The sequence below is a fragment of the Scyliorhinus canicula genome, chromosome 16, assembly GCF_902713615.1.
Source record: "Scyliorhinus canicula chromosome 16, sScyCan1.1, whole genome shotgun sequence".
NCBI classification, from domain to species: domain Eukaryota; kingdom Metazoa; phylum Chordata; class Chondrichthyes; order Carcharhiniformes; family Scyliorhinidae; genus Scyliorhinus; species Scyliorhinus canicula.
The window spans coordinates 117,499,795-117,525,687 of record NC_052161.1 but is presented as its reverse complement, the minus strand read 5'-3'; the positions used below and the strand labels follow the sequence as shown (position 1 = coordinate 117,525,687).

Here is a 25,893-nt window from a genome sequence, read left to right as displayed (position 1 = left end):
GCTTGTTCCAATTCTTTGAACATGATCTCAGTTAATCCCACTCCCCACATTTTTTTTCATTGCCCTGCGCTATTTCCCTTTTCAAGTATAATCTCCCTGTTGACAGTTTCAGGCAATGCATTCCAAATTATAACTCACTGGAGAAAAGAAAACTATTTTTCTTCAGCCAATTATCTTAAATTTGTGTCATTTAGTTACTGACCTTCCAGCCAACAGAAGCACTTTCTCCTCATCTATTCTATCAATGGCCTTCATGGGTACCTATATTTTTAGTACCTCTATTAAATCTCCCCATCACCTTCTCTGCTCTAAGAATGATCCCCGCTATTCTCATCTCCCATAGCTGAAGTCCTTCATCTCTGGCACTGTTCTAGTAAATCCACTTGACATCCCTCTTAAAGTATGCTGCCCAGAATTGGACATAGTGCTCCAGCTGAGGTCAAACCAGTAATTTTTACAAACTTTCTACTGTATTTATAAAGCCAAGGATGCTGAGCGTTTTATTAAAAAAGAGCCATATCAACTTCGAAAGGGAAAATGCTGGAAAATCTCAGCAAGTCTGGCAGCATCTGTAGGGAGAGAAAAGAGCAAAGACTCTTTGTCAGAGCTTTGACAAAGAGTCATCAGACTCAAAACATTAGCTCTTTTCTCTCCCTACAGATGCTGCCAGACTTGCTGAGATTTTCCAGCATTTTCCCTTTCGTTTCAGATTCCAGCATCCGCAGTAATTTGCTTTTATTTATTATGAAATGAAAATTGCTTATTGTCACGAGTAGACTTCAATTAAGTTACTGTGAAAAGCCCCTAGTCGCCACATTCGGCGCCTGTTCGGGGAGGCTGTTACGGGAATCGAACCGCGCTGCTGGCCTGCTTGGTCTGCGCTGGCCTGCTTGGTCATATCAACTTAGCCGTATCAACTTATTTCCTGCACCCGTTTAAAATAGTTTTTTGCTTTGTTAATGCAAATATTTTTGTAGTTAAATGTGTTACATTTGATGTGTTTGTTAAATTCCATATAATCTGTGTAATTTGTAATGAGGTGCTCCACAGTTTTTATGTTCATCTGTGCCGTTAGAAGGCCTGTTGGTTTTGGGGATGAAACTTCATCACTGTCTGAATAGTATTGGAAAATATAGACTAAAGTGAATCTTGTACAGCTATTCTATTGTCAGGTTTTTGTTCTGCAGTCTGAAAAGTGAAACATGAAACTTTAAACATTTCTCAAATTCTTCCCAAAAGGCTGAATGTGTGTCATCCAGATTTACGGTAATCTCAGCAGTTTCATGGTTCAGAGTAGGTTACTTTGCAAAATGGCTGCCTCCACCCACATAGTTCAAGAAACAGGACAGCTCGATTTGCTTTTTCAATTTGTCAGTAATGGTCGGCATGTTGATTGACATCAAGGAAGGTACAAAGGAATGTGATGTTGCATGAAGGCAAGATCGAGCACCAGACATTTGCGGACATGTTGCAGAGCAGATTAAAAGGAATAGTGTAACCCATATTGGGGGACATTTGGGAGAAAAGTGCAGCTCTCAAGTGCTTTGAAAGGTTAATTCATAAGATTTACAATAAAACCGTGATTTGTTGAATGGCTGGCTGCGTTTTGGAAGAACATGGATGATGTTGATCGAGTATAGTTACGTTTACTTGTGAGAATTTATTAATGCATTCTGACTGGAATCAGAGAGAACAGAAAGGTAATTAATGTGTGTTGTATTGGAAAATGGGATTTTAATGCTCAATAAATTCCATCTTAAAAGATATATAAGCATTCCATACTTTCTGTTTAATATCTGAGAATAACATCTCAAGTATAAAACTACATTAAACAATTTTGAATCTTGAAGAGTTAAATTATAACATTTTAAAAATGTCAGTGAAACCTTATGTATTGTAAATATTTGATAGAAGTGAAGCATAAACAGTTACATTTCTCAAAGAATAAAGCCAAGAATCATAATTACTGCTGAGCTGTGGATCTTGCCAATAAAAACACTGTTCAGGGAAGATAGATGTTTTGTGCTGCTTGCTGTCAACTGTGTAAGGATTAACTAACATATTGTCCACTTAAACACCTTAACTGCTGCTTTCAATTCACTGCACATGACGCTATGTTATTGATATGTAAAATGTGTCAAGATTGCCTTTCAGATTACCTATGGAAGCTGTGAACGGTGCTCATGTAGTGATGTATGGGGATAGCACTGTGACATAGCTTTTTATCCGACACCAATATGTCTGATTTAAGATTTACTAGGTTTCATCCTAGGGAGACTGGAGTCACCCTTTAGTAGAGTGGTAGATGATGTGGGGCATCAGTCAAATGATTGAACCTTTCAGTGAATGATTCTCTAGCCCAATCTGATGGACATCAACATTTGCTGAAGAGCAGACATGCATGACAAACTTTGCTTTGACCCAATGTGCAAAGAGCATGGATTTGGTAACAATAGTTCATACATCGCAAGTCTACTGGAGTTCGGTGAGGTGTAATAGACGTGGTCGGGAACAGCTACCTGATTTAGTGGATATTATTTACCATTTTAAGAGTGCTTGATGAAGATCCATAGTTGGGGCTTGCGAACAAGCTTACAATCATAGGATTAATAGCAATTTGCCAGTTAAATTGAAAACTGGCTTGGCAATAGAGAACAGGTAATGAATGAAAAAAACAAGTGACTTTGACACCAGCTAGTGACCTGCTCTGTGCCCCTGATATGCTCTCTCAAATTATGTGGAGGGGAGTTCTGTTTGATTAGGTTATACAGCCAGCAAACAAGTCTGAATTGGCAATTGTTGGAAGCATAGCTTTAACTATGTGAAAGTAGGTGAATGGATTGATGGCAGTTATTCAGAGCAGTCCTTGTTTTTCTTCATGACTGAAATATTTGCCTAATCCAAAAACCCTTGCAGACATGGAGAATGTGCAAACCCCATAAGGACAGTGACCCAGGGCCGGCATCGAACCTGGGATCTCGGTGCCGCGAGGCATCAGTGCTAACCACTGTGCCACCGTGCTCCCTCTTTTTTCTCTTCTAATTATCCAGGGTTTTTTTTTGGAAGCCGCACCACGCTCTCAGGCCACGCTCTCACACCTACTCGTTGCAGAAAAATCTTTTCCTCTGCCAATCGCTCTAAATGCCCTCTGGTTCTCGATCCTTCTACCAAATGGAAAGCTTCTCCCTATCTACTTTGTCTGGACCCCTCTTGATTTTGAATTATTCTCTCTCTAGCCTATTCATGTGACTGAAGTTCCTCATTCCTGGAACCATTCTCGTGAATCTTTTCTGCCCTCTTTGTAATATCTTCTCATCCTTTCTCCAGCGTGGAACCCAGATCTGGACACGTTACTCCAGCTGAGATCAGTGTTTTATAGAAGTTAATACTAAAGTCCTTGCTTTTGGATTCTGTGCCCATATCTCATATGCTTTATTAATTCACTTTCTCAACTTGTCTTGCCACCGTCAGTGATTTGCCCATCTATATCTCAGATACCTTTGCACCGACGACCCATTGACATATATCAAGAAAAACAACGGTCCTAATACCAACCCCTGGGGAACCCCAATGTGTACCTTGAGTCTGTTCCTACGATTCGGCCAATTTCATACTGCTCCTTTTCTTCCACGGACTTTAACTTTTTTGATAAGCTACTTCAAAGGTGCATCATTTTCTGTGAAGTACTTTGGAACATCCTTGGGGCTGAAAAGGACAATATGAAAATTATTTTCTTTTTATCGTTATAATTCAGGCCTGAATGCTGCCTCCTCTGATCATAGATAAAAAGGATTGATTCAAGATGTGACCACAGTCTAAAAATAATTGAGGCACAACCTAAAGCAGAGAAAATATTTATGAAAACATGTGTAGAAAGGAACAGATAGTTTCAAAGGGGTTTAAATAGCCTTTAGCAAATGGGCAAAACGATGGCAGAAATAATTCATTCTGAGAAATGTGAAGTCCACGCTGGATCTGGGAAGGCCAAATCAGTATATTTTCTTAATGGATGATTAAAAACTGTGAAGGAGCAGAGAGATTTTGGTGTTTTAGACATTTAACTGGGGTAGGATATATTGTTCTTTTGAATGGGTCCATTTTCACCAGCATGATCCCAGCCTTTTACATTATGAGACATGTTCCTTAATGCTGTATTCCTTTGTGTTTAAATGGTTGAGCAGCACTCTAATTGAAATGCTTTAAATGATAAAGGATTCAAAGGGGTAGATGCAGGGAGACCTTCCTCTAGAAGGGAATCCGAAACAAGAGGGCAAAAACTTAATTAGAGAGACCACATTTGGAGTATTGTGTGCAGTTTTGGTCACCTCATTATAGGACGGTGTGGAAGCATTGGAAAGGGTGCAAAGGAGATTTACCAGGATGCTGCCTGGTTTGCAGGATAGGTCTGATGAGGAAAGGTTGAGGGAGCTAGGGCTTTTCCCTTTGGAGCGGAGGAGGGTGAGAGGTGACTTATAGAGGTTTATAAGATGATGAGGGGGATAGATAGAGTGGACTATCAGAGACTATTTCCTCGGGTGGATGTAGCTGTTACAAGGGGGCATAACTATAAGATTCAGGGTGGGAGATATAGGAGGGATGTCCGAATTAGGCTCTTTACTCAGAGTGGTTAGGGTGTGGAATGGACTGCCTGTTGTGATCATGGAGTCGGACACTTTAGGAACTTTCAAGTGGTTATTGGATAGGCACATGGACCACACAGAATGACAGGGAGTGGGATAGCTTGATCTTGATTTTGGACAATGCTCTGCACAACATTGAGGGCCGAAGGGCCTGTTCTGTGCTGTACTGTACTGTTCTAGGTCATTTAGGAGTTAAATCTAGATATGCTTATTACCACAGTGGAAATCTGGAACACTCTTCCTTGAGTGGAGATTAATTAAGGAAATACAGCAGGCATATGTTCAACACACTTCATTGAGTGTTTTGATTAGGCTAATGAGGTTAAGGGGGCCTAAATGGGCATTAAAAAGGTGTTTGATTAAAAGTGCCACACAACAGACTTGCTAGCAAAGTTGAAGCCCATGGAATAAAAAGAATATTGACAGTATAGAAATGAAGTAGGATGAATGACAGGAAACTGAGTCGTGATGAATTGTTTTTCCAGAATGGAGGAATCGTATTCATGAATTAGACTTGGGTGTACAGTACACAATTTCAAAATTTGTAGTTGACACAAAATGTTGGAAGTATTGCCAACTGTCAGGAGGATGGTAATCGATCAAGGGGACATAAGCTGGTGGAGTGGGCAGATACAAGGAAAATTAAATTTAATAGAGAAATTATAGATTTTGGAAGGAAGAATGAAGAGTGTCAATACAAAACAAAAGGGTACATTTCTGAACGGGATACAATACAAAAAAACTTGGGGTATGTGCACAAATCGTTGAAGGTGGTGGTAGGGCAGGTTGAGATGATTAAGGTGGCATACTAGATCTCTGACTTTATAAATAGAGGCATACAGTACAAAAGTAACTGTTATGATGAACGTTTGTGAAACACTGTCTCAACCTCAACTCGAGCATTGTGTCAAATTCTGGGCGCCACATTTCAGGAAGGATGCAAAGGCTTTAAAGAGGGTGCAGAAAAGATTTACAAAAATGGTTCCAGGAATGAGGGACTTCATTTATGTAGATAGATTGGAGAATCTGTAGTTCACTTGGAGATGGGACTGGCGAGGGGAGATTTGATAGAAGTGTTAAAAATTGAGGTGTCTAGACAGAGTTGAGAGAAAAATTGTTCCCGTTGGCTGGGAACCGGAGGACATATTTTAGGTGATCGTCAAAAAAGCCAAAAGTGACAAGTTTTTTTTGGTTATAACGAGTGATTAGGATCTGCAATGTACTGTCAGAGGAGTGGCAGCAGATTTATCATGGCTTTAAAAGGGGGAATTGAATAAATGCCTGAAGAGAGAAAATGTGTAGCGCTACAGAGAAAGAGGAGAGCAGTGGAACTAGCTCAGTTGCTCTTGCGAAGAGCTGACATGGACTCGATGGGTGAAATTACATTTTTTTCCTGAGCTGTAACGATGCAATGATTCTCTGAAAAGGCTGTGGTTGCTGGATGAATTCAAAATTCAAGACGGAGATTGATAGGTTGTTGATAGGTAAGGGTATCAAATGTAGATAAATTAAATTGAGATGCCGATCTGCCATGCAGTTAGATCATGACCTTCACTTTATCCTGTGTGCTTGACCTTTTGGGTTCTTAAGTGTGCAGTTAATAGGATGCCATAAGGAGCAGGATTCTTAGCTGGTTGCCTCTCCATCCCAGGTGCAATGAGGCAATTGCTGCATCCTTTACTGCCACCATGGGCAGATCAGCACAAAACAAGGGTTAAAGCCTAGGGCCTTAGATGAATTAAGCTGTAGGACATTTTATCATATATAAACGTTGTTGTTTACTAACTCTAGTATTTAATTATAATTTGGGCTTTCATAAGATCATTACTCATTCTGTAATGATGATCCGCTATCAAGGTCTGAACTAATGATGTGGTGACATGAGTTCAGATCCCACCATGGCAGTTGGGTGTTTACATTAATTAATTAAAGAAATCTAGGGGGGTGGAAAACTATCAGTAATGGTGACTGTGAAGCTACCAAAATGTCATTAAAATGCCTTGCAGCAGGGCAACACGGTGGCGCAGTGGGTTAGCACTGCGGCCTCAGCGCTGAGGTCCCAGGTTTGATCCCGGCTCTGGGTCACTGTCCGTGTGGAGTTTGAATATTCTCGTGTTTGCGTGGGTTTCCCCCCGACAACCCAAAAATGTGCAAGCTTGGTGGATTGGCCATGCTAAATTGCCCCTTAATTGGAAAAAATGAATTGGGTACACTAAATTTATATTTTAAAATTGGCTTGCAGCAATGAAAACACCTGGAAATAAATGAAAAAAACTGCTTTGCGCAATTGCCCTGTTGGATCGCTGACATTACTCGGCTACCTTTCGCAATATTTCTCCCTTTATTTGTTATGTTGTTCAGCTGTGGGGTGTTGGGGCGGCACGGTAGGACAGTTGCTTCACAGCGCCAAGGACCCGTGTTTGATTCCCGGCTTGGGTCACAATGCAGAGTCTGCATGTTCTTCCTGTGTCTGCAGGGATTTCCTCCGGGTGCTCCGGTTTCCTCCCACAAGTCCCGAAAGATGGGATTGTTAGGTGAATTGGACATTCTAAATTCTCCCTTTGTGTTCCCGAACAGGCGCCGAAATGTGGTGACTAGGGGATTTTCACAGTAACTTAATTTACAGTGTTAATGTAAGATTTGCGTAAATAAATATTTCATGACTTTATTTTTAAAAAGTTAGGGATGGGAAGTATTTTGTATTCTAATACTGCCATTATGAAGAAGTTTCCTGTTGTGCATTGTCCTGTTGTGCGTTGTGAGAGTACGACAGCCTGAATGTGTAGACATTGTTCTCAACAGACCACCCAACTAATGTAGCATAATGAGCCATGTTAATGCATTTGTATCTTTGTTTTTTTTGTTAGTAATTGTATGAATCATGGAAAATGTTTGGACACCAGCAATCAAGTTGCTTGCAGCTGCGGAATTGGGTCTTTTGAAAAATCCCATGACTTGATCAATACCCCCATTGTACATCAGCCTGCAGGGCCCAAAGGCATCTAGTTTCATGAACCTTTGCAACTATCCACCACCAAGTTACATCTATAATGTGCAAACAGACGGCCAAATAAATGATGCAGCAGTTGCTTTGGCAGTAGACTTATGGTGCTTGAAACCATTTGTTTAGAGGGAGTGACTGAGAAACTTCATATGGGTCTTGGCTGTAAAAAGAAATCTACAAGCAGAGATCATCTGCAGACACTGAGGTTGAGAATAGTTTTTTTAAACAGGTTATTCACTGTTTTTAATGCAGTTCTGAGCTACGACTTCACTTGTGGAAGATTTCTTCCTCAATCCTACTCACCCGTACTGAATTTTTGTTTTTACAGATGGAAAAAGATGAGAATGTGAGTGAATCGTCGCCTCACATTGCTAATATTGGGAAGCTGGTTGAGGTAGGTGGAGCAATTCTCAATATGTTCTATGTTCTATATGTAAATGGCACATAAACATACTAAGACTCATCTGGAGTTTCTCAATCATCAGACGGGCAGGTTTGAGTCTGATGACCTATAAGATCAGTAAACTGTGAAGTAATGTGATATAAATGCAGTTCCGCATGTGGTAGTGAATCTTTTGATCCTTGTAAATATTTTTTAACGTAGGTTTAGGATGCCTCCACTTTGCCAAAGAATTTAAGGGCTTTCTACATGGTTTTCCTTGCAATGCAATACAATCGTAACCCTTTCTATTCCTGAGAATTATACTTTTATTTTAATACTTGTAGTACTTGAGATATTTTCAGAAATTTACATTACATATTTAACCTGAGAAATTAAATGTCTACAATATGTACTTTTTATTGTATGTGCCCCTCCTCCTATCTCTTCATGAAAAATATCTTTAATAATTAAACCTTCACCAGATCCATGCAGTTGTTGAGTATCTCTACTGTATGCGGTGGGCAACAAGTATCCGCAATAGCCTGAGAAGCAGAAATGTTACTGCATTATTGCAGAATAAGGTTAAAGTCCAACAGGTTTGTTTCAAATCACTAGCTTTCGGAGCACTGCTCCTTCCTCAGGTGATTCACCTGAGGAAGGAGCAGTGCTCCGAAAGCTAGTGATTTGAAACAGACTTGTTGGACGTTAACCTGGTGTTGTAAGACTTCTTACTGTGCTCACCCCAGTCCAAAGCCTGCATCTCCACATCATTATTGCAGAATGTTCATCTGATTCTGGGGATTGGGCAGCTCCACTTAGACACTCTGGTTGTTCCAAAGTCACCATTCCTGCATTTCCATTTCATTGAATAGAACCATTTGGGCAGCACAGTGGTTAGCACAGTTGCTTCACAGCTCCATGATCCCAGATTCGATTCCCGGCTTCGGTCACTGTGCGAAATCTGTACGTTCTCCCCATGTCTGCATGGATTTCCCACAGTCCAAAGATGTGCAAGTTAGCTGAATTGGCCATGATAAATTGCTCTTAGCGTCCGAAAGGGTTAGGTGGGGTTACGGGAATAGGGTGGAGGCGTGTGCTTCAGTAGGATGCTCTTTCCAAGAGCTGGTGCAGACTCAATGGGCTGAATTCTACACTGTAAATTCTATGATCTATGATATATTCCACATACCTTCCTGAAATGAAAGGCTTTGAGCTCTTCTAAATTGAACATTTTATTGGCAATTGGAATGTTTCTATTTTTGAGGAGTGCTGTGGCACATGTGCATTGCATCATTGAGAAGCAACCATCAGTGGTTCTCCAAGGTGAAGAGTATTTTCTGATATCCATTTTAGTTCTTTTGCCAGTAACTTTCAATCTGTGTTCTCTGGTATTTGTTCCTTTCGCCTTATTTTTAGCAGTTATTTTCAAAATTTAATTTTTTGATTAATTTATAACTTGAACACATTTTTTAAACAATCAATGCATTTTATATGTTGATTTACATGGTTAGGTGACAATGTCCTGAAGTCATGTATTTTTTCTTTAAAAAAATTTTTTTTAAGTGTCCTCTTTCTAATTAAGGGGCAATTTAGCATGGCCAATCCACATATCCTGCACATCTTTAAATTGTGGGGGTGACACCCACGCAGACATGGGGAGAAAGTGCAAACTTCACACAGTGGCCCGTGATCGGACACGGGTCCTCGGTGCCGTGAGGCAGCAGTGCTAACCACCGCGCCACTGTGCCACCCCATCCTGAAGCCATGTACAAAGGCTTCTACCAAACGTATTATCAACATTTCAGTTTCAACAAAAATCCACATCCCACCCATCCATATACCAGCACGTGTTAAAAGCTGTAGTTTAAATATCATTGCTGACCAAAACATGGTTTAATATATTGACAGAGTAAAACGTACTCGGATACAAAAGTTGTTTGGTAAATATTTCCGAGGCCCTGTATCAGGATAACAATTAATAAAATGTCCCTCCCCCCGTCTGGTTCTATTGAAGGGAGGTGATGGAGGCCAGGACCCCTACTTCATCAAATAAGCTGGATCACTGTGCTGCATGAGGCTTGAATCCATTTCTTTTTTTTTAATGTGTTTATTAAGGCATTTATAAAACCACAGCCAAGATAAAACAATAACCAGCAGGAAAAAAAGGAGAACACAACATAACTCGATAAATTGCAAACAACCGCATCCCACCCTCCCTACCATACCCCCACCCTCTCCCTCCACGTTTTCTTGTTAACACCAAACCCCCCCTCCCCCTGCTGCCTTAACTATCCTGGAAGAAGTCAATGAACGGTTTCCACCTCTGGGCGAACGCTTCCATCTACCCCCTTAAGGCAAACTTAATTTTCTCCAGCCTAAGAAAAATTGCGAGGTCGCTCACCCATACTCCTGGCTTCAGAGGCTCCGAGTCCCTCCACCCCAACAGGATCTGTCTCCGGACTACCAGAGAGGCAAAGACCAGAACAAAGGCCTCTCTCACCCCCTCGACTCCCGGGTCTCCCGACACTCCAAACACTGCCAATTCTGGACTCGGGACCACCTTCACCCCCAGTATCTCTGACATCATGCCAGTAAGCCCCTGCCAAAATTCCTGCAGCTTCGCCGCCCCCCCCTCAAAGAACCTACTCATTCTAGCCACCATCATAGGCGCCCTATGGACTGCCTTAAATTGAATGAGACTCAACCTGCCGCACGAGGAGGACCCATTCACCCTCCTCAAAGTTTTCTCCCATAACCCAGCCTCCAGCTCACCCCCCCAGCTCCTCCTCCCACTTTTGCTTATCGGGGTGTCCTCCCAGTAAATCAATTCCTTATATATCTCTGACACCTTGCCCTCTCCAACCCCTGTTCTCGACAGCACCTTGTCCTGTAACCCGGTGGGCTGCAGATCAGGAAAGGACGGCACCTGCTTTCTCGCGTAGTTCCGCACCTGTAAGTATTGGAACCCGTTTCCACTGGGCAACTCCTACTCCTTCACCAGCCCTCCAAACTCGGGAAGCTGCCCTCCATGAACAAATCTCCAAACCGCTCAATCACCACCCGCCGCCAGCCCTGAAACACCCCCCCATCTGGTTGCCCCGGAACAAACCTGTGATTCCCAGAGATCGGGGCCCAAACCGAGGCCACAAGTGCTGTCACCACTGTCCCCACGTCCCCATGACCTGGCCATCAATAATGCTCCCAAACTGGTACCCTTACATGAGGCAGCCTCCATCCGCTCCCAAACCGACCCCTCCCCAACTTCCTTACCATGGCTATATTTGCCGCCCAATAACAATTCATTAAATTTGCTTGAATCCATTTCTAAACATGTAACAATATCAAACCTTCTGAACCTGTCGATTTAATGTGAGAATGTTTTGTAAGGGAATGTTTCAATTGCACAACTGTAGATGTTGCTTTAGCATAAGGAGTATTGAAATGCATGCATTAGTGGTGGGTACATGTTGTTTTGCAGATGACTAAAATATTTCTCCTCACCTATCTGTGATTTTGGCTAAAGACGTAATGCTCCCCTCAATTTGGCAAGCAAAAATCATTTTTGTGACGGTCGAGCTATACTCGAAACTTACTTGGTATCATTTGGTGAGATGTGTATTACAATCTAGCAACACAAAATCCATGCATAAGATTCTGGTGTATGTATTATAGTTGTGGCAGTTTAATAAACAAAAGGAAATTCCTTAATCATGCCAAAAAACAAGGTCCTCTCGTATCTTTGTTTTAATCCAGCTCGGGCAAATGGCTTGGAAATCTTTTGTCTGTTTGATTTGTTAAAACGTACCATTTCCAAGAATTGCATGTTTCAGAGCACATCATTGTTTGTGATACCCTGCAACAAAGCCATAGGCTGCATATTTATACCGATGATTTTTTCGCAAGCTTCTGATCTGTGCTGGACTGTTCGCAAGGCAAGCAGTAGCTCATCATTGAAAAGAAAGTATGCCAAGGCAATCTCGGCCTATTTGCAAGAGGCTTGGAGGCTAGTCAGCTGGTTAGTCAATGATGCAGAATGTTTGGATGAGGAATATAAGGAGGGATGCAAGTTGATTATTGGAAGAAGCATGATTAACGGTTGGCCAATTCACCTTCAAAATAATAAATTGCTCCCCTGGGCTGTGTCACGTTTTTCTACAATGTGAAGGAATCCAGCTTGTAGCGTTGCGATTCTTTTGCTCTACCAGGAGAATAACTTTGTTTGTCTTCATGGAGCGCAGTCTGGGATGGAAGACGTCACTGTGGCTTGCCTATGTTCTGTAGCAGTACTATAAAATTTTCCACAGAATTCTGGCTCGTACACAAAACAGATATTTATTATTTTAAGAGCCAAAATTCTTTGGAAAGTTCAATAGCGCAGCTACAGAAGACAAGCTGCCTACAATTAAATTGACCAACAAGAATGCATTGCCTGGAAAGAGGGCCAATTGTGACTCCTGGTGGTAAAAGGGAGTCACAGCATGCCTGATGAAATTGTTAACGCCAAGCCTGTTCCATTATCATAGAATCCCTATAGTGCAGAAGTGGGCCATTCGGTCCATCGAGTCTGCACCAATTCTCTGAAAGAGCACCCTACCTTGGCGCCCACACCCCACCCTATCCCCGAAACCCCACCTAACCTTTTGGACACTAAGGGACAATTTAGCATGGCCACTTCACCTAACCTGCACATTTTTGCACAGTGGGAGGAAACCGGAGCATCTGGAGGAAACCCACGCAGACTTTGGGGAAATGTGCAAACTCCACACAGTCACCGAAGAGCAGAATTGAACCTGGTCCCTGGGGCCGTACGGCAGCAGTGCTAACCACTGAGCCATTGCCACCCTTAATTCATGATTCCTTTGAGAAAAGAAGTAGGTTGTAGAACTCCTATTAATATGTAGGCTTTGCAGTTTCAGAAAGCATTTAATGAGGTCTCGCATTAAGTCTAATAAAACTAAAATCTAAGGGAATGACATTTAGAAAATGGATTACATTTTTTAAAAAGTAACTAAGGGATGAGTAAGCAGATGAGCTCTGGCAGGGGCAGAATCAGGTGGAAATAGGCCGTTTTTTGGTTGTGGCACAGATGTGGTCAGAAGGTCACCTTGAGATCACATCTGACACCAAGGTTTGCGAAGAGTATGGTTCAGCCAGTTACCAACAAGAGGGATGGAATTGGCTAGGAAGCATAGTTTGTGGCAGGGACTGAAAACTGGCCTTGGTCTTCCCAGTATTTGTTTGGAGCTAATTTCTATTCATCCAATACTCAGTCTGGCAATGCAGAGACAGTGGAGTGGTCGAGGGAGATGGTGCTGAGGTAGAACTGGGTGTCGTCAACATACTGACGTGCTTTCGGATGCTACCACTGCGGCAGCATGTGGATGAGAAATAGAAAGGAGCCAAGGCTTAGATCCTTGGGGGATAACAGAGATAACGTTGCGGGAGTGGGAAAATAAGCCATTTAACGGATTATATGGCTGTAATTAGATAAGAATGGATCCAGGTGTGTCTACCACCCTCAAAAAAAAAAATCAGGATGATGGTAGAGATGTGTTGCTAGAAGATGGTGTGGACAACCTTGTGAAAGACTACAGACAGGGTAAGGAGGGATAGCCAAAAGTAGCAGAGGCAAAGAGATACATCCTTAATTGCAATGCAGTTTTTCTTTTTATTTATCAATCAGTAAACTGAAAATTAAAAAATGGAGTCAAATCATCTTCACCTAAGCCACAACTGATCCAATGTCCTGATGGCATTTGCTCTCCAATTAAAAAGTACAGTGCTTGAGGGATTTTCTTATTGTCTCCCTTTATCTATGTCGGTCCTTCCTGGAGCATGCACATGCAGCATACAGACTTTTGTCTGGAGGATAGTGACAAACATGCAGGCCAACTGGTGTGTGCTGCTGAATGCCATTCACTGAATATCAGACAGACTTCCTGACATGCAGAACATGCCGGGCACTGAGTCATGATTCCAGACTTGCCCTGTTTCTGACTCTAGATTGGCTCCAGTTGTGCTAAAAACCCATTGAGGACTTGTGTGCCTTTTGATTGAACTGATCCATTTTGACTTTTCTCTTTCATAGGATATGGAAAACAAGATCAGAAGTACATTGAATGATATCTACTTTGGGAAAACAAAGGATATTGTGAACGGACTAAGGTAATACATGAAATTCTAATTGTGTTTAACTTTATGTAGAAGCGAGACCAGTTTTAAGCAACAGTGACATTCTATAGCAGTTTTACGAAAAGAAAACTGTCCCTAGATGATTGAGGTGTAATCATAAAATGGAAGTTAAGCCCAAGGAGATATTAGAACAGGTGACCAAAATCTTGTCAAGAAGTAGATTTTGAGGAGGGTCTCAAAGGAGGAATGAGGGGTTAAGGAGGAAACTTCAGAGCATGAGCTGAGGTGACACAGCAATGGTGGAGCACACGCCACAAGAGTGCAGAGCAGGTTATAAGGGAGCTTGAGGAAATTTGTGTTAGAACAGGAAAGGCCAGAAGTGGATTTCAACATGAAGAATACATTTTTAAATTTAAGATATCGGGAGACCAGGACATAATGTAGATAAGTGAGCACAAGGTGACCAGCAAGTAGTATTTGATGTAGTACAGAACTAGTGGCAAAGGTGCATCGTTATGTAGTGGGAGCCAAATGATTTCTGTTTTCCCAATGTTCAACTGGAAGAAATTGTGGTTGATCTGAGACAGGCTGTTGGACAGTCTGACAACTCAAGCAGGGGAGAGTTAAAGGAGGTAGAGCAGGAAGACTAGCCATTGTAGGAGATAGTAGGGACGAGTGGAACCAGGTGAGAGGAGGTAGTGGTGTAGTGGTACTGTCACTGGACTAGTAAACCAGAAATCCAGAATAATGCTCTGGGACCCAGGTTCAAATCCCGCCACTGCAGATGGTGAAATTTGAATTAGATAAAATTCTGGAATGATTAATGATGACCATGAAACCATTGTTGATTGTTGTTAAAAACTCATCTGGTTCACTAATGTCCTTTAGGGAAGGAAATCTTTCATCCTAACCTGGTCTGGCTTACATGTGACTCTAAACCCACAGCAATGTGGTTCACTTAACTGCCCCCTCAACGACAATTCGGGATTGGCAATAAAAGAAGTCTCACAAGGCTCACAATGAAGAAGTGCTGTTGGAGGAGATCACAAGTTGCAGAGATGTCAAGGGATAATACACTACAGACACAGTCATGTACATCCCAACTTAGGAACATAAAAGTTAGCTTTCTGGTTACTCCCAGTGTCGAACTTTGCCCACTAAGCACACTGGTTAGGAATTTAAGCAAGCAGTGCCACCATTTTTTAAGCATTTAAAAGAATAAACAAATCCTGAATTTCTGATTCGTGGCCTCAGCCAGCGAGGAATCAAAACCGTATTCCAGGATCATCATCATTCCGTATGTGGCTTTGATTGTGACAAACCATTAATGCCAATATTGTTTAGTTTGAATATCCAGAAATCTTTAATCATACTTTCATTTAAATTTAGAAGCTTCAGGTTTAATGAACTGATTTACTTTGGGATTAGATATAATATTCATGTAGTTGAAACATATATCTAGATGCTCGATAATATGCAGGCTTCATGCAAAGTGCACTTCACTAATTATTGCCTCCTTCATGAGTGAATTCAGGAAACACTATGGAAAAGTGTAGGCACTAGACCAGTTTGAGTACCAAGAAAGCGAGTAGAGACTTATTATGTTTTACATCAGATGGAGTGAGGGGAATAGAGGGGAAAATCCATCACCAGAATGTGATCATCACTTTTCAAATTGAGCCACAGTGTTCCGATGTAGGCTTCTGTTGTTTGACATGCTAAGACATGCAGCTGGAAATGAGAGTTCATGTTTCAACAAATGTGATTCATTGGAAACATACTTCAAAATAGACAGTGGTGTTCACAAATTTCTTGTGATTTTTAAAAACTGCTGACAATCCTCCCTTTTGTTGGAGCCACTATCCGATCCCTTCTTTCAAATCCTGACCAGGCGCTGTTTGGACCCACTTTATTCTCAGGCTGTATTTTCAATGGAAAAAGCTGAATTTGTGGCCTAGACCAAGGCCCTTATGAACATGAAGTGGCTATGGCCGTGTGTGGATCAGAAGGATTATTCCCCTGTTTAAGTTGAGGTTCCTAAAGTTACAGTCCCCTGAATATTTATGTCACGCTCAGTGGGTATGAGGTTCCAGTTTGAGAAAGGCTTTGTTTATCAAATTGATTTAGGAGTTAGTGAAGAAGATATCTGCTCTGAATATATATTTTTGGAACTTCTATCTATGCTATGGCAGTAGCTTTATGATTCCAGTGAGGTATTTGTGGAAACTGTCATGTTAAAAAAAATCAGTGCTTGAATCAGAATAATCAGGCGCAATTGCACAAAGTTTAATTCCAGAGCTCCAGCTTTTCGTTTTTGAGAATGAGTTACCAAAAGTAAAATATGATTTTGTTAAAATGGATTTGGTGTGTGAAAAATAACTGCTTTCTGGAGGTTTATATTCGCTCTCTCCACTTCTTGGTCTTATTCATTTTATTGTTTAATTTCTGGATTTCATCTCTCCTTTTCTCCTTGTTGTTCACATAAAACTAAACACTTTTTATAGATCAGTTGATGATTTACCAGACACCCAAAAGCTTAAGCAGTTACAGAGGGAACTCTCTCAAGTACTGACCCAGCGCCAGATCTTCATCCAGCCTGATAATTAAATCCCCAGGTATCTGCCTGTGAGGCTTACGATGTGATTAACCACAACTTAACTAGGCTGAGATAATCAGCCTTTCTCCTTGCATGAACTTTTACTGGTAAATCTAACCCTTAACCCACCTCACCAAAGCAACTGCTGCTTTCTACTGCGGAGTGAACACAACACTTGCAAAATAAGGTCTATACAAATGCTTCAATAACTTTAGATCTTGATGTGCATTAGTTGTCTTGAACGATTGTATGTGATGATTTATGGTACCATCAAAAATGTGTATATGGGTAAGTTCTGGAGGACCTTCATTTGAAATGTGTTTGTATTCTTAAACTAATGAATTCCATGAGGGAACATTAATGTTCATGGACTGTTTTACTAATCTGTATAATATTTTTTATTCGGACTGTTTGAAATGAGGATACTATCCATTGGACATTCCCGGCATAATTGCTTCCCTTCCACCTTTGCCCCTAACCGTAAATCCATTGTCCTGGATTTGGTAGAAATTTGGTTTAAATAGCAAAATGCCCCAATGCCCTTCATAGTTCAAAGTCTAGTCCAAGCATAAGTAGAAGAGAAATACTATCACTGAATCATATAAAATAGAGGACTGCGGGCAGCATGGTGGCGCAGTGGTTAGCACTGCTGTCGCAGGTTCAATCCCGGCTCTGGGTCACTGTCCGTGTGGAGTTTGCACATTCTCCCCGTGTTTGCGTGAGTTTCGCCCCCACAACCAAAGATGTGCAGGTTAGTTGGATTGGCCCTGACAACATCCTGGCAAAGTACTGTAGACTTGGGCTCCAGTACTAGCCCTTAGCCAAGCTGCTCCAGTACAGCTACGGCTAGTTTTTAATGTGAAAAATTACCCAGGTACTTTGTGTCCACAAAAGCCAGGACAAATCCAACCTGCCAGTTACAGCTGTCAGCCTCTTTTTGATCATCAGCAAAGTGGTGGAAGGTGTCATTGACAATGCTAAGAAGCGGCACTTACACAGCAATAAGGTGTTCACTGATGCTCTTTGGGATCCACCAGGGTCACTCTGCACTTGACTTCCTTACAGCATTGGTCCAAAAATGGATAAAAGCGGGGACTTGGGTGACTGCCCTTGATATCAAAGGAGCATTTGACCAAGTATGACATCAAGGAAGCCCTGCAAAATTGAAGTCGCTGCAAATCGGTGGTGTCGGTAAGGTGGTTGTGGTCGTAGAGTCCAATTCCCTGAGCTCCAGGTCACCATTGCAGGATCAAAGTAATGTCCTATATTGGCTGCTTCAACAATGGCTTTCCCTCCATCATAAGGTCAGAAGTAGGGATGTTCGCTGTTGATTGCATGATATTCAGTACCGTATGCGACTTCTCATACTGAAGAAGTCTGTGTCCATATGCAGCAAGACCTGGGCACCATTCCTTGTGCAACTCTGTGTACAAGTTGCATTAGAACTGGCATCGTCATTTGAGGCAGCAGGTAATGCATATTAAAGCAGGGTGGCAGAGTATGGGTGTCCACCTTTGTGTCTTCGGTTTGTATTTAGTACAGAGAAATAATGTTAAGGTCCGTTATATGTAGCTGCTAAGTGAAATAAATTCAGACAATTTTATTCATGGTTGAATTATTGAGTCCTCAGCATATTGCATTCATTCTGACACTGCTAAATGAATCCTGCAAAAGGAATGCAGGAAATGCTGTTCAGAATATGCAAGAAGAAATCTTGCATTGAGATATAACTATGTGAGGTGTAACAGATATGCTTAACAGTGAGAATGACCTTGAATAGCTGTTTGCTGTTGCATGGCAAAAGTGAAAAGGCTGCTTGGTGGAATCAATGTTACCAAATAATGAGTCCAAGTGAAAGAGATAAAACCTTTACACGCAAGCTTATTAGTTTGGGAGTTCCCAGCATGGTATGTTGTGCATGTAGTGGAACTCAACAGACACTGTAATTTGTGCACAGTGTTTGGTTTTCAAAGACGCAGCATAATCAGTATGTTATTATCCTTCATGATATTCATAAAGGCCCCGCCTTCTTAACCTTGCCCCTCTCCTCATGTGTGGTGATCGTCAGATTAAATCACCACCAGTCAGCACTCCCCCTCAAAAGGGAAAGCAGCCTGTGGTGATGTGGGATTATGGCAACTTTACCGTACCATTATCCTTCATGATTGACAACTATCCCATTTTTGAAACAAATTTTCTTTGTATTCCAAAGCAGATGATATTTGTATAGCTAATTCTCCTCCTACACTGGTATTCCAATGGCCACTTTATCAATAAAAATATTTGCTGTTGGCTTTTGAATGCCTGTGCACATAAACCTCATACAATTGAAACAATTATACGTATGCAGACATGCATGCACCTAAGCTCCTACACCAGTATATGTTCCTGCTGCATACACCAATCTGCTTCAGTTATCCTCGTGTTGGAATTCGTGCATTTGATCAATATACATCATAATCCCTAAACTCTCTTCCTGTTTTATGATTGCTTTTACACCAGCCTTCCATTTCTTTGGTTTCCTTGTCTTAGGCTATTGTCATTTTTGATCTAAATGTCTCTAAAATGTTCAAGAACTGCAGTAGTTAATATCAGGTCATTCTTCTCAGCTGCAGATGTGTACAGCTGGTGTGTTTAGTGCTCAGAATACAAGGTTGTTTTTTTTTATCACTTCTGTTGAGGCTCCTCTCCTGAAAAGGGGAATTCCAACCGTGTGTCTACTCAGTATCAATCTTTGATTTCCAAAGGAAATTCCCTAGCATGAGTCACGGTTGCTGTGCAGTCAGACTTTTTAAAGAGATGATTGGAAAAGTACAAGGGCAATCCTTTTTCCTTTCTTTAAAAGAAGTATTATTCTTCAAGCTGTTAAAACTGTACTGCGGGGACCAATACTAACAAGTGTTCCAGAATGTGTTCCCTACTGTGCTTTGTCAATGGCCCTGGGATTATTGTGAACATTCAGTGAAAATACAAGATCACTGATACAAGATATTAGGGGGCTGTCACTTTGGAGTGGAGTTCCTTTAGTCTCTGCATCATTCACATCTTGTTCAAGTTGCAACTAGTTCAATATGATGATGCTCGAGTGTTTGAGTGGCAAGTATTCAGGAGGCAACATGCATGAGTAAACTGATCACTTTTCAGTTTCTCTTTTTCAATGATAAAGGATCTAGCTGTAGGTCATTTTCAATGATAAAGGATCCAGCTGTAGATTAGTGGGAGGCAAATCAAACGGCCAATTTTTGATATCTCCATTTGAAATGTTATCCTGAATAACATTACTGCCTAATTTGATGAGGTTCTTAAAACTATTCAGTTTGATTTGGTTTAGGTCAGTGGTGCGATTTAAATTTACTTGGTGATTTGGAATCTTTTAGTCGCAAAAGTAGTTCTGTAACTGGAATTAGGTAGAATGAAATATCTCAACTTGATGAAGCAAACTTTAGAAGATGCAAATAATTCATTTTTCCATTTTTAAAATTCAAACTCCATGTTTAGAGGAAAGTTTAAATCTGGGAAATTCCAGCATGTGTTCCAGATTCTACTGGGACAAATAGCCTGAATAAGGAATTTGACCAAACGTTCTGGAAAGGGAGTAAGATAACACATTCTTACATCATGATGGAATCAATTCACGTTCCATCAGTTTCTACAAAACCTCATGTTGCTCATTAACAGACCCCACAATACCTACAGCTATTCTCCTGTAGGTGCAGTGGACTTGACATTTTGTGTGAGCTCAAATAATGACCAATAGAATCTAATAGTTCCTACGTCGAAGCTATTAATTCTAAATGATCAATTTTCATCTATCTTAACCATTCCTTTATAGTGAGTTTAGTCAAATTTCTTATTCAGGCGATTCGCCCAATCTTTGCAGAATCAGTCTAAACAGTTGGATTTGCTGATCTGAAATTAGACAGCCATCATACATCCTACTCCGGTTCCCTCTTCTGTAGACATGCTGGCATTTACAAGATTTAAATGTTTTCACTAAACTTTCAGCTTTAATTTAACAAAGTACCTTAAAATGGGCAAGTAAATTGTTTGCATCTTTTAAAGTGACCTTCTTAAAGAAAAAAGCCCGCCCAGTTTCATGTGATACTTTAAGAATGTACTGTATTCTGCTTTAATGGACACAGTACAATGTAAAGGTGGGATTTTTTTCAGAAAGAAGGAATGTATGCCTTCGGAATCTTCCGGACTTGCAGCGATGACAATAAAGGAGGTTGGAATTCAGGGAGAATGAAGCAGCTAAGCTGGTGGCTGCAATCAGCATATAATCACACTGTACATCTATGGTGGTGCCACCATTCGTCATCCATGTTGTTTAATCTTTAAAATGACCGAGTAATTCTTCAGATTTTATTTTCATAGCAGACTATTGTGCAACCCTTTGCCAAACTAACTGTTCCTTTGTTTTGCAGGTCTGTGGCGTCACTTGCAGACAGATCAAGCCAGGAAGCTCTGCTAACCAATCTGGCTGAAGCTTTGAAGAAAAGACAGCAATCTTAATGATTCTTCGAGCTAACTGACAAAAGCAAAGCACCGTCAGTTTTGGTTACATTATTTTCTTCTCTTTCTTTGGTTCAGTTTAATTTGTCCCATTAAAATTTGCCTAAACTACTCTACATGTTTAAAAGCCATTCTAACCCTGTCAAAATTGTATAAAATGCTGTTTTAGCTTGTAAACCTAGCTCATTCTACACAAAGGCTTATTTCACAATCAAACACGAGGAACAATTACTAAAAGGCATCTTTATACTTTCATTTTTATTGGTCACAATGGTTAAACACAACCCCAACTTGGCAATTTTTTTTTTGTTCAGGCACTGTTTACATTTCTGTAAAGCAAGGACCTGAAATTGACCTGCAGCCAACTATGGCAAAATGACTCACTGGAGCTGAAAGTTATACCAGTGGATAACTTTCCAAGGAACAAGGGTTGTATGTTCAGTATTGTACTATAGAAAAGATGTGATATAAACTGTCCTGAAATTCTACAAGTTCTAACATATTTGCCTTTAAGGTTCTCCCGTGTCAATATTTTGAGGAATGCAAGGGTTTTTTTTTGTAAAGCTTAAAATTGAAATGTACATCTTGTACTTGAGCCTCCAAGCTAAAAAAATAAATAGAACTAGTAACTCAGAACAAGCAGCAGTTGTGTGTGAATCCTGTTTCTTTTCAGATCCATATTAAACTTTAAAAAAAAAAGAAACACAGGAACTGTAATCAACCATTAAATGAGACAACACCTCTGGTATTGTGTACAGTTTTGGGCCTCCTTCATCTTGGGAAGGATAGACTGATCTCTGTGGTTGGCCTGTGAGAAGACTGGGCCGGTATTCTGTCGGCTGGGGTGAAACCAGGGGCCAAAGTCTCAGAATAAGAGGTAAACAATTTAAGACTGAGATGAGGATTTTCTTCAGGCAGAAGAGGGTGTTCTTTGAAATTCTCTGCCCCAGAGACTGTGGAGTCTCAATCATTGAGTATGTTCAAGACTGAGATCGCTAGAATTCTACATATTAAACATATAAAGGGATATGGGAATAGTGCAGGAAAATGGCGTTGAGGTGGAAGATCAACTATGATCTAGTTGAATGGCCGAGCAGACTCACTGGGCCAAATGGCCTCCTGCTCCTATGTTCCGACCCCTTGAATCTGCTCTGCAATTCAAACTGATCCTGGTTAATTTGTATCTGAACTCCATTTACTCACCTAAGTTTCGTATCTGATGCCCTTGCCTAACAAAAGTCCATCAGTATCAGTCTTGAAAACTCCAATTGTCCCAGTATCCATAGATCCATTTTTATACTGACCTTTCTGTGAAAAGGGTTTAAAAGCTGTCAGTGGCTCAGTAATACATCACTGCATCATTTAAGATGCCAAGTTTATTCCTTGACTTTTGCTGAATCAATTTCAATCAGAAATTTTATAATTGGTCTCTATCTTTGGAGGGTTAACCTATCCTGCTCCTGCTCTTAAGCACCACAGTGACTCCTGCTGCTGTGTGTGTTAGGTACAGGTAAGATCAGGTCTGACTGACCCCTTCCTTCTTGATCATGTGGCTTCACTGAAACTTACTGTGCAGCATCCTCATATGAAAAATATGTATTTAGGCAAATCCCAAGGGTAATTAGTGCCAGTGCAGAATAATCTCCCTTCACTGTTTTGACTGTGGGATAATATCGAAGCTTCTTACTTTCTGAAATATTTTTCACATTCCCACTGATCCCTCTAAACGTTTAATCAAAGCCCCGCCCCTCTACATGCTTTCTAATTCTGCTCCTTTTAAAAAAACATAAGCCCATTCAGCCCCCTCCCCCAGTTTTCTCTTCTGAAGATCCTTGACTCTCTCAAGGTCATTCACACGCCAGTGTTTTATGCAGATGGCAGCTATCCATGTGAATGTGTTGACAGGTAATTTCTAATTATTTGAAGCCAATTCAGTGTTTTGAATTCTAAGCGCTTGTTGCATGAACATCAGCTGCTTTCTGTTCACTTGAGTCCTAATGATGTGCATCAGTTTGTGATAGCAGATTGCATCTACAAAGGTTAAGGGGCAGCTCTAGGAGACTCGCAGTTACCCTGGTAACGGCATGGTGGCTGTGTGAACAATTATTAACAAATCCAGCAATAAGCCTAGCCACAGTTAAGAGCCACAGCACACTTGTCTTCATGATTTGAAGCACTTCATATATTCTCATTTCTTTTTTGAAAAATATTTTTATTGGAATTTTAACATTTAGCAAAAAGATTCATATAGCTAAAAAAACAGCGCCATAGCCAAATACATAAATGAAGAAAGAAACAAGGCAACAATAGTTGCATATACATCCATACTACAGGTTGTCACTTTACCTGTGACCAAGGTTCCCGTGCTCACATTCTGTTATTAGCCCTCGTCAGAACTCTTGACCTTTACATGTGCACTCATTCTGATTTTTTTGGAGGTGGGGGGGGGGGGGGGGGGGGGGGGGGGGGGGGGGGGGGGGCTGTTCCTGTATTGTCGTCTTTTAGAGTACTCAATACATTTTTACAATTAAGGGGCAATTTAGCATGGCTAATCCACCTACCCTGCACATCTTTGGGTTCTGGGGGCGAAACCCACGCAGACACGGGAAGAATGTGCAAACTCCACACGGATGTGACCCAGAGCCGGGATCGAACCTGGGCCCTCAATGCCGTGATGCTGCAGTGCTATCCACTGCGCCACCGTGCTGCCCCCCTGTTGTGTTCTTGAGGGAGGTTAGGATAATCCTTCTGTCTGGTTTTCCACATGTGGTGGGTGGATCTGTGTGCACCCTGAGCTGATGGCCTCCTTCTCCGTCTCTCACCTGCATGTGAGCTCCCTTCTGTCCCAGCGGTGCTCCTGCATCCCCCCCCTCTCTTTCTGCCCCCCCCCCCTCCCTTCCAATTTGCACCTCACAAAAGGACGTCCAGAACTCCCTGAAACTGGGACAGACCAGAACATGGCGGGTGTGTTTGGCCGGGCTCCCCTTACACAGCCCACACTTATCCTTCACCTCCGGGAAGAACCCACTCATGCGTGTTTTAGTAAGGTGTGTTCTATGCACTACCTTGAGCTGCATCAGGCTAAGCTTGGCGCAAGAGGAGGTGGAGTTGATCCTGTGCAGTGCCTCGATCCAGAGTCCTCCCTCCCCCTAACTCTGCCCATTTCCTTCCCCATTTCCGTCTGGTCTTGTCTAGTGGTGTCCTGACCTTTTCTATAAGTCATCTGTAAATGTCGCCACAGTTGTCTCTTCCCCCCCCCCCTGCCCAACCAGTCCAGCCCTACCATTGTGTCCATGAGTGTGTGTTCGGGTAGCTGGGAGAACGTTCTTGACTCCTTGCAGAGAAAGTCACACAGCTGAAGGTATCTGAGCCCGTCCCTTTCGGGAGTTGAAGCTTCTTCGAAAGTTCACCAGCCTATCATCCTTATACATGTCCTTTACACCGTGTCCCTCTGACCTCCCTGCATGTCCCAAATGTGGTGTCAATCTTTGCCGGTGTGAACCTATGATTGTTACAGATAGGAGCCTCTATAGACAAACCGCTAAGCTTGAAGTGACACCTGAACAGGTTCTAGGTGTTTAGTGTGGCCACCACCTCTGGGCTCCTGGAGTGAGCACCCCGAGGGACATCCCCATGTAGGAGGCTTCCACCATTTATATCAAGTCCGCCTCTGGATCCTTCACCACCCCCTCATCCTCTCTAACCCTAACCCTCCCAGTAGTAGAATTGGAGGTTCGGTAGGGGCCAGGCTTCCCATGTACTGCTCTTGCTGTCCGATGGTCTTGCGTATCCTAGGAACTCTTCCTCCCCAGACAAAGGCCATAATTAGTTTGGCGATCCTGGTGAGGAAGGATTTGGGGATAAAGATTGGGTGTGATCTGAATATGAAGAGGAACCTAGGTAGGATGTTCGTTTTGACTGCCTGTACTCTTCCTGCGAGTGAAAGAGGGAGTGAGCACTATTTTTGCAGGTCCCTCTTCACCTCCTCCACCAGGCTGGTGAGGTTCCCCTTGTGGATCCTCGTCTAGTTGTGGGCCATTTGTACCCCATGGTATCTGAACTTGGTTTGGGTCACTTTAAAAGGAGGTCCTTCCAGCTCCCCTCCTGCTTCTTGGGGGTTCACTGGGAAGATTTTGCTCTTTCCCAGGTTGAGTTTGTAATTGGAGAAGGATCCAAACTCCCTGAGGAGTCCCGTTATCTTTCCCATGCTAGCCAGGGGGTTTGAAATATAGAGTAGCAGGTCATCTGCATAGAGAGAAACTCTCTGCTTCCTCTTTCTCAATTTGAATTGTTTTTTGGAGCAAGCAATAAGATGGATTATGGGTTTGTCCTGTCCGCTTTGCGCATTGGCTTTTTAACTTTAAGGATGGGATAAAAGATTGTTTGTATTTTAATCTGTTCTTAATATCTGATATTTTCCCTATCTGGGGACCAAATATTAAATTGATTTTTGGGACAGGGGCTTGCTCCTTCCACTACAAGAGAAAAAAAGATAGTATACAACAGTGAGTCAAGCATTTAAACCCCACTTAATGTCTGCTTTTAGTTATGGCACAGGAGGAGGCCATTTGGCCCAGAGTCCATGCCCTATTTTTCTGCCAAAGCATGCAAAGAAGAAAGTTAT

The 25,893-nt window shown here is 41.7% G+C and overlaps 1 protein-coding gene across 2 annotated transcripts in view; it reads left to right on the top strand.

Moving 5' to 3' along the window:
• capzb (capping actin protein of muscle Z-line subunit beta) overlaps positions 1 to 21,911 on the top strand; it is a 117,580-nt gene extending 95,669 nt beyond the window's left edge. The window contains exons 6-9 of one of the 2 annotated variants that reach the window (XM_038821524.1): positions 7,973 to 8,038; positions 14,115 to 14,191; positions 16,663 to 16,773; positions 21,182 to 21,911. In XM_038821524.1, the coding sequence (XP_038677452.1) occupies positions 7,973 to 8,038; positions 14,115 to 14,191; positions 16,663 to 16,765 (246 nt within the window). In that variant the 3' untranslated portion in view covers positions 16,766 to 16,773; positions 21,182 to 21,911. The remainder of the gene's footprint in view (positions 1 to 7,972; positions 8,039 to 14,114; positions 14,192 to 16,662; positions 16,774 to 21,181) is intronic. The other variant, XM_038821525.1, reaches the window with a different exon arrangement.
• The last annotated feature ends 3,982 nt before the right edge of the window (positions 21,912 to 25,893 follow it).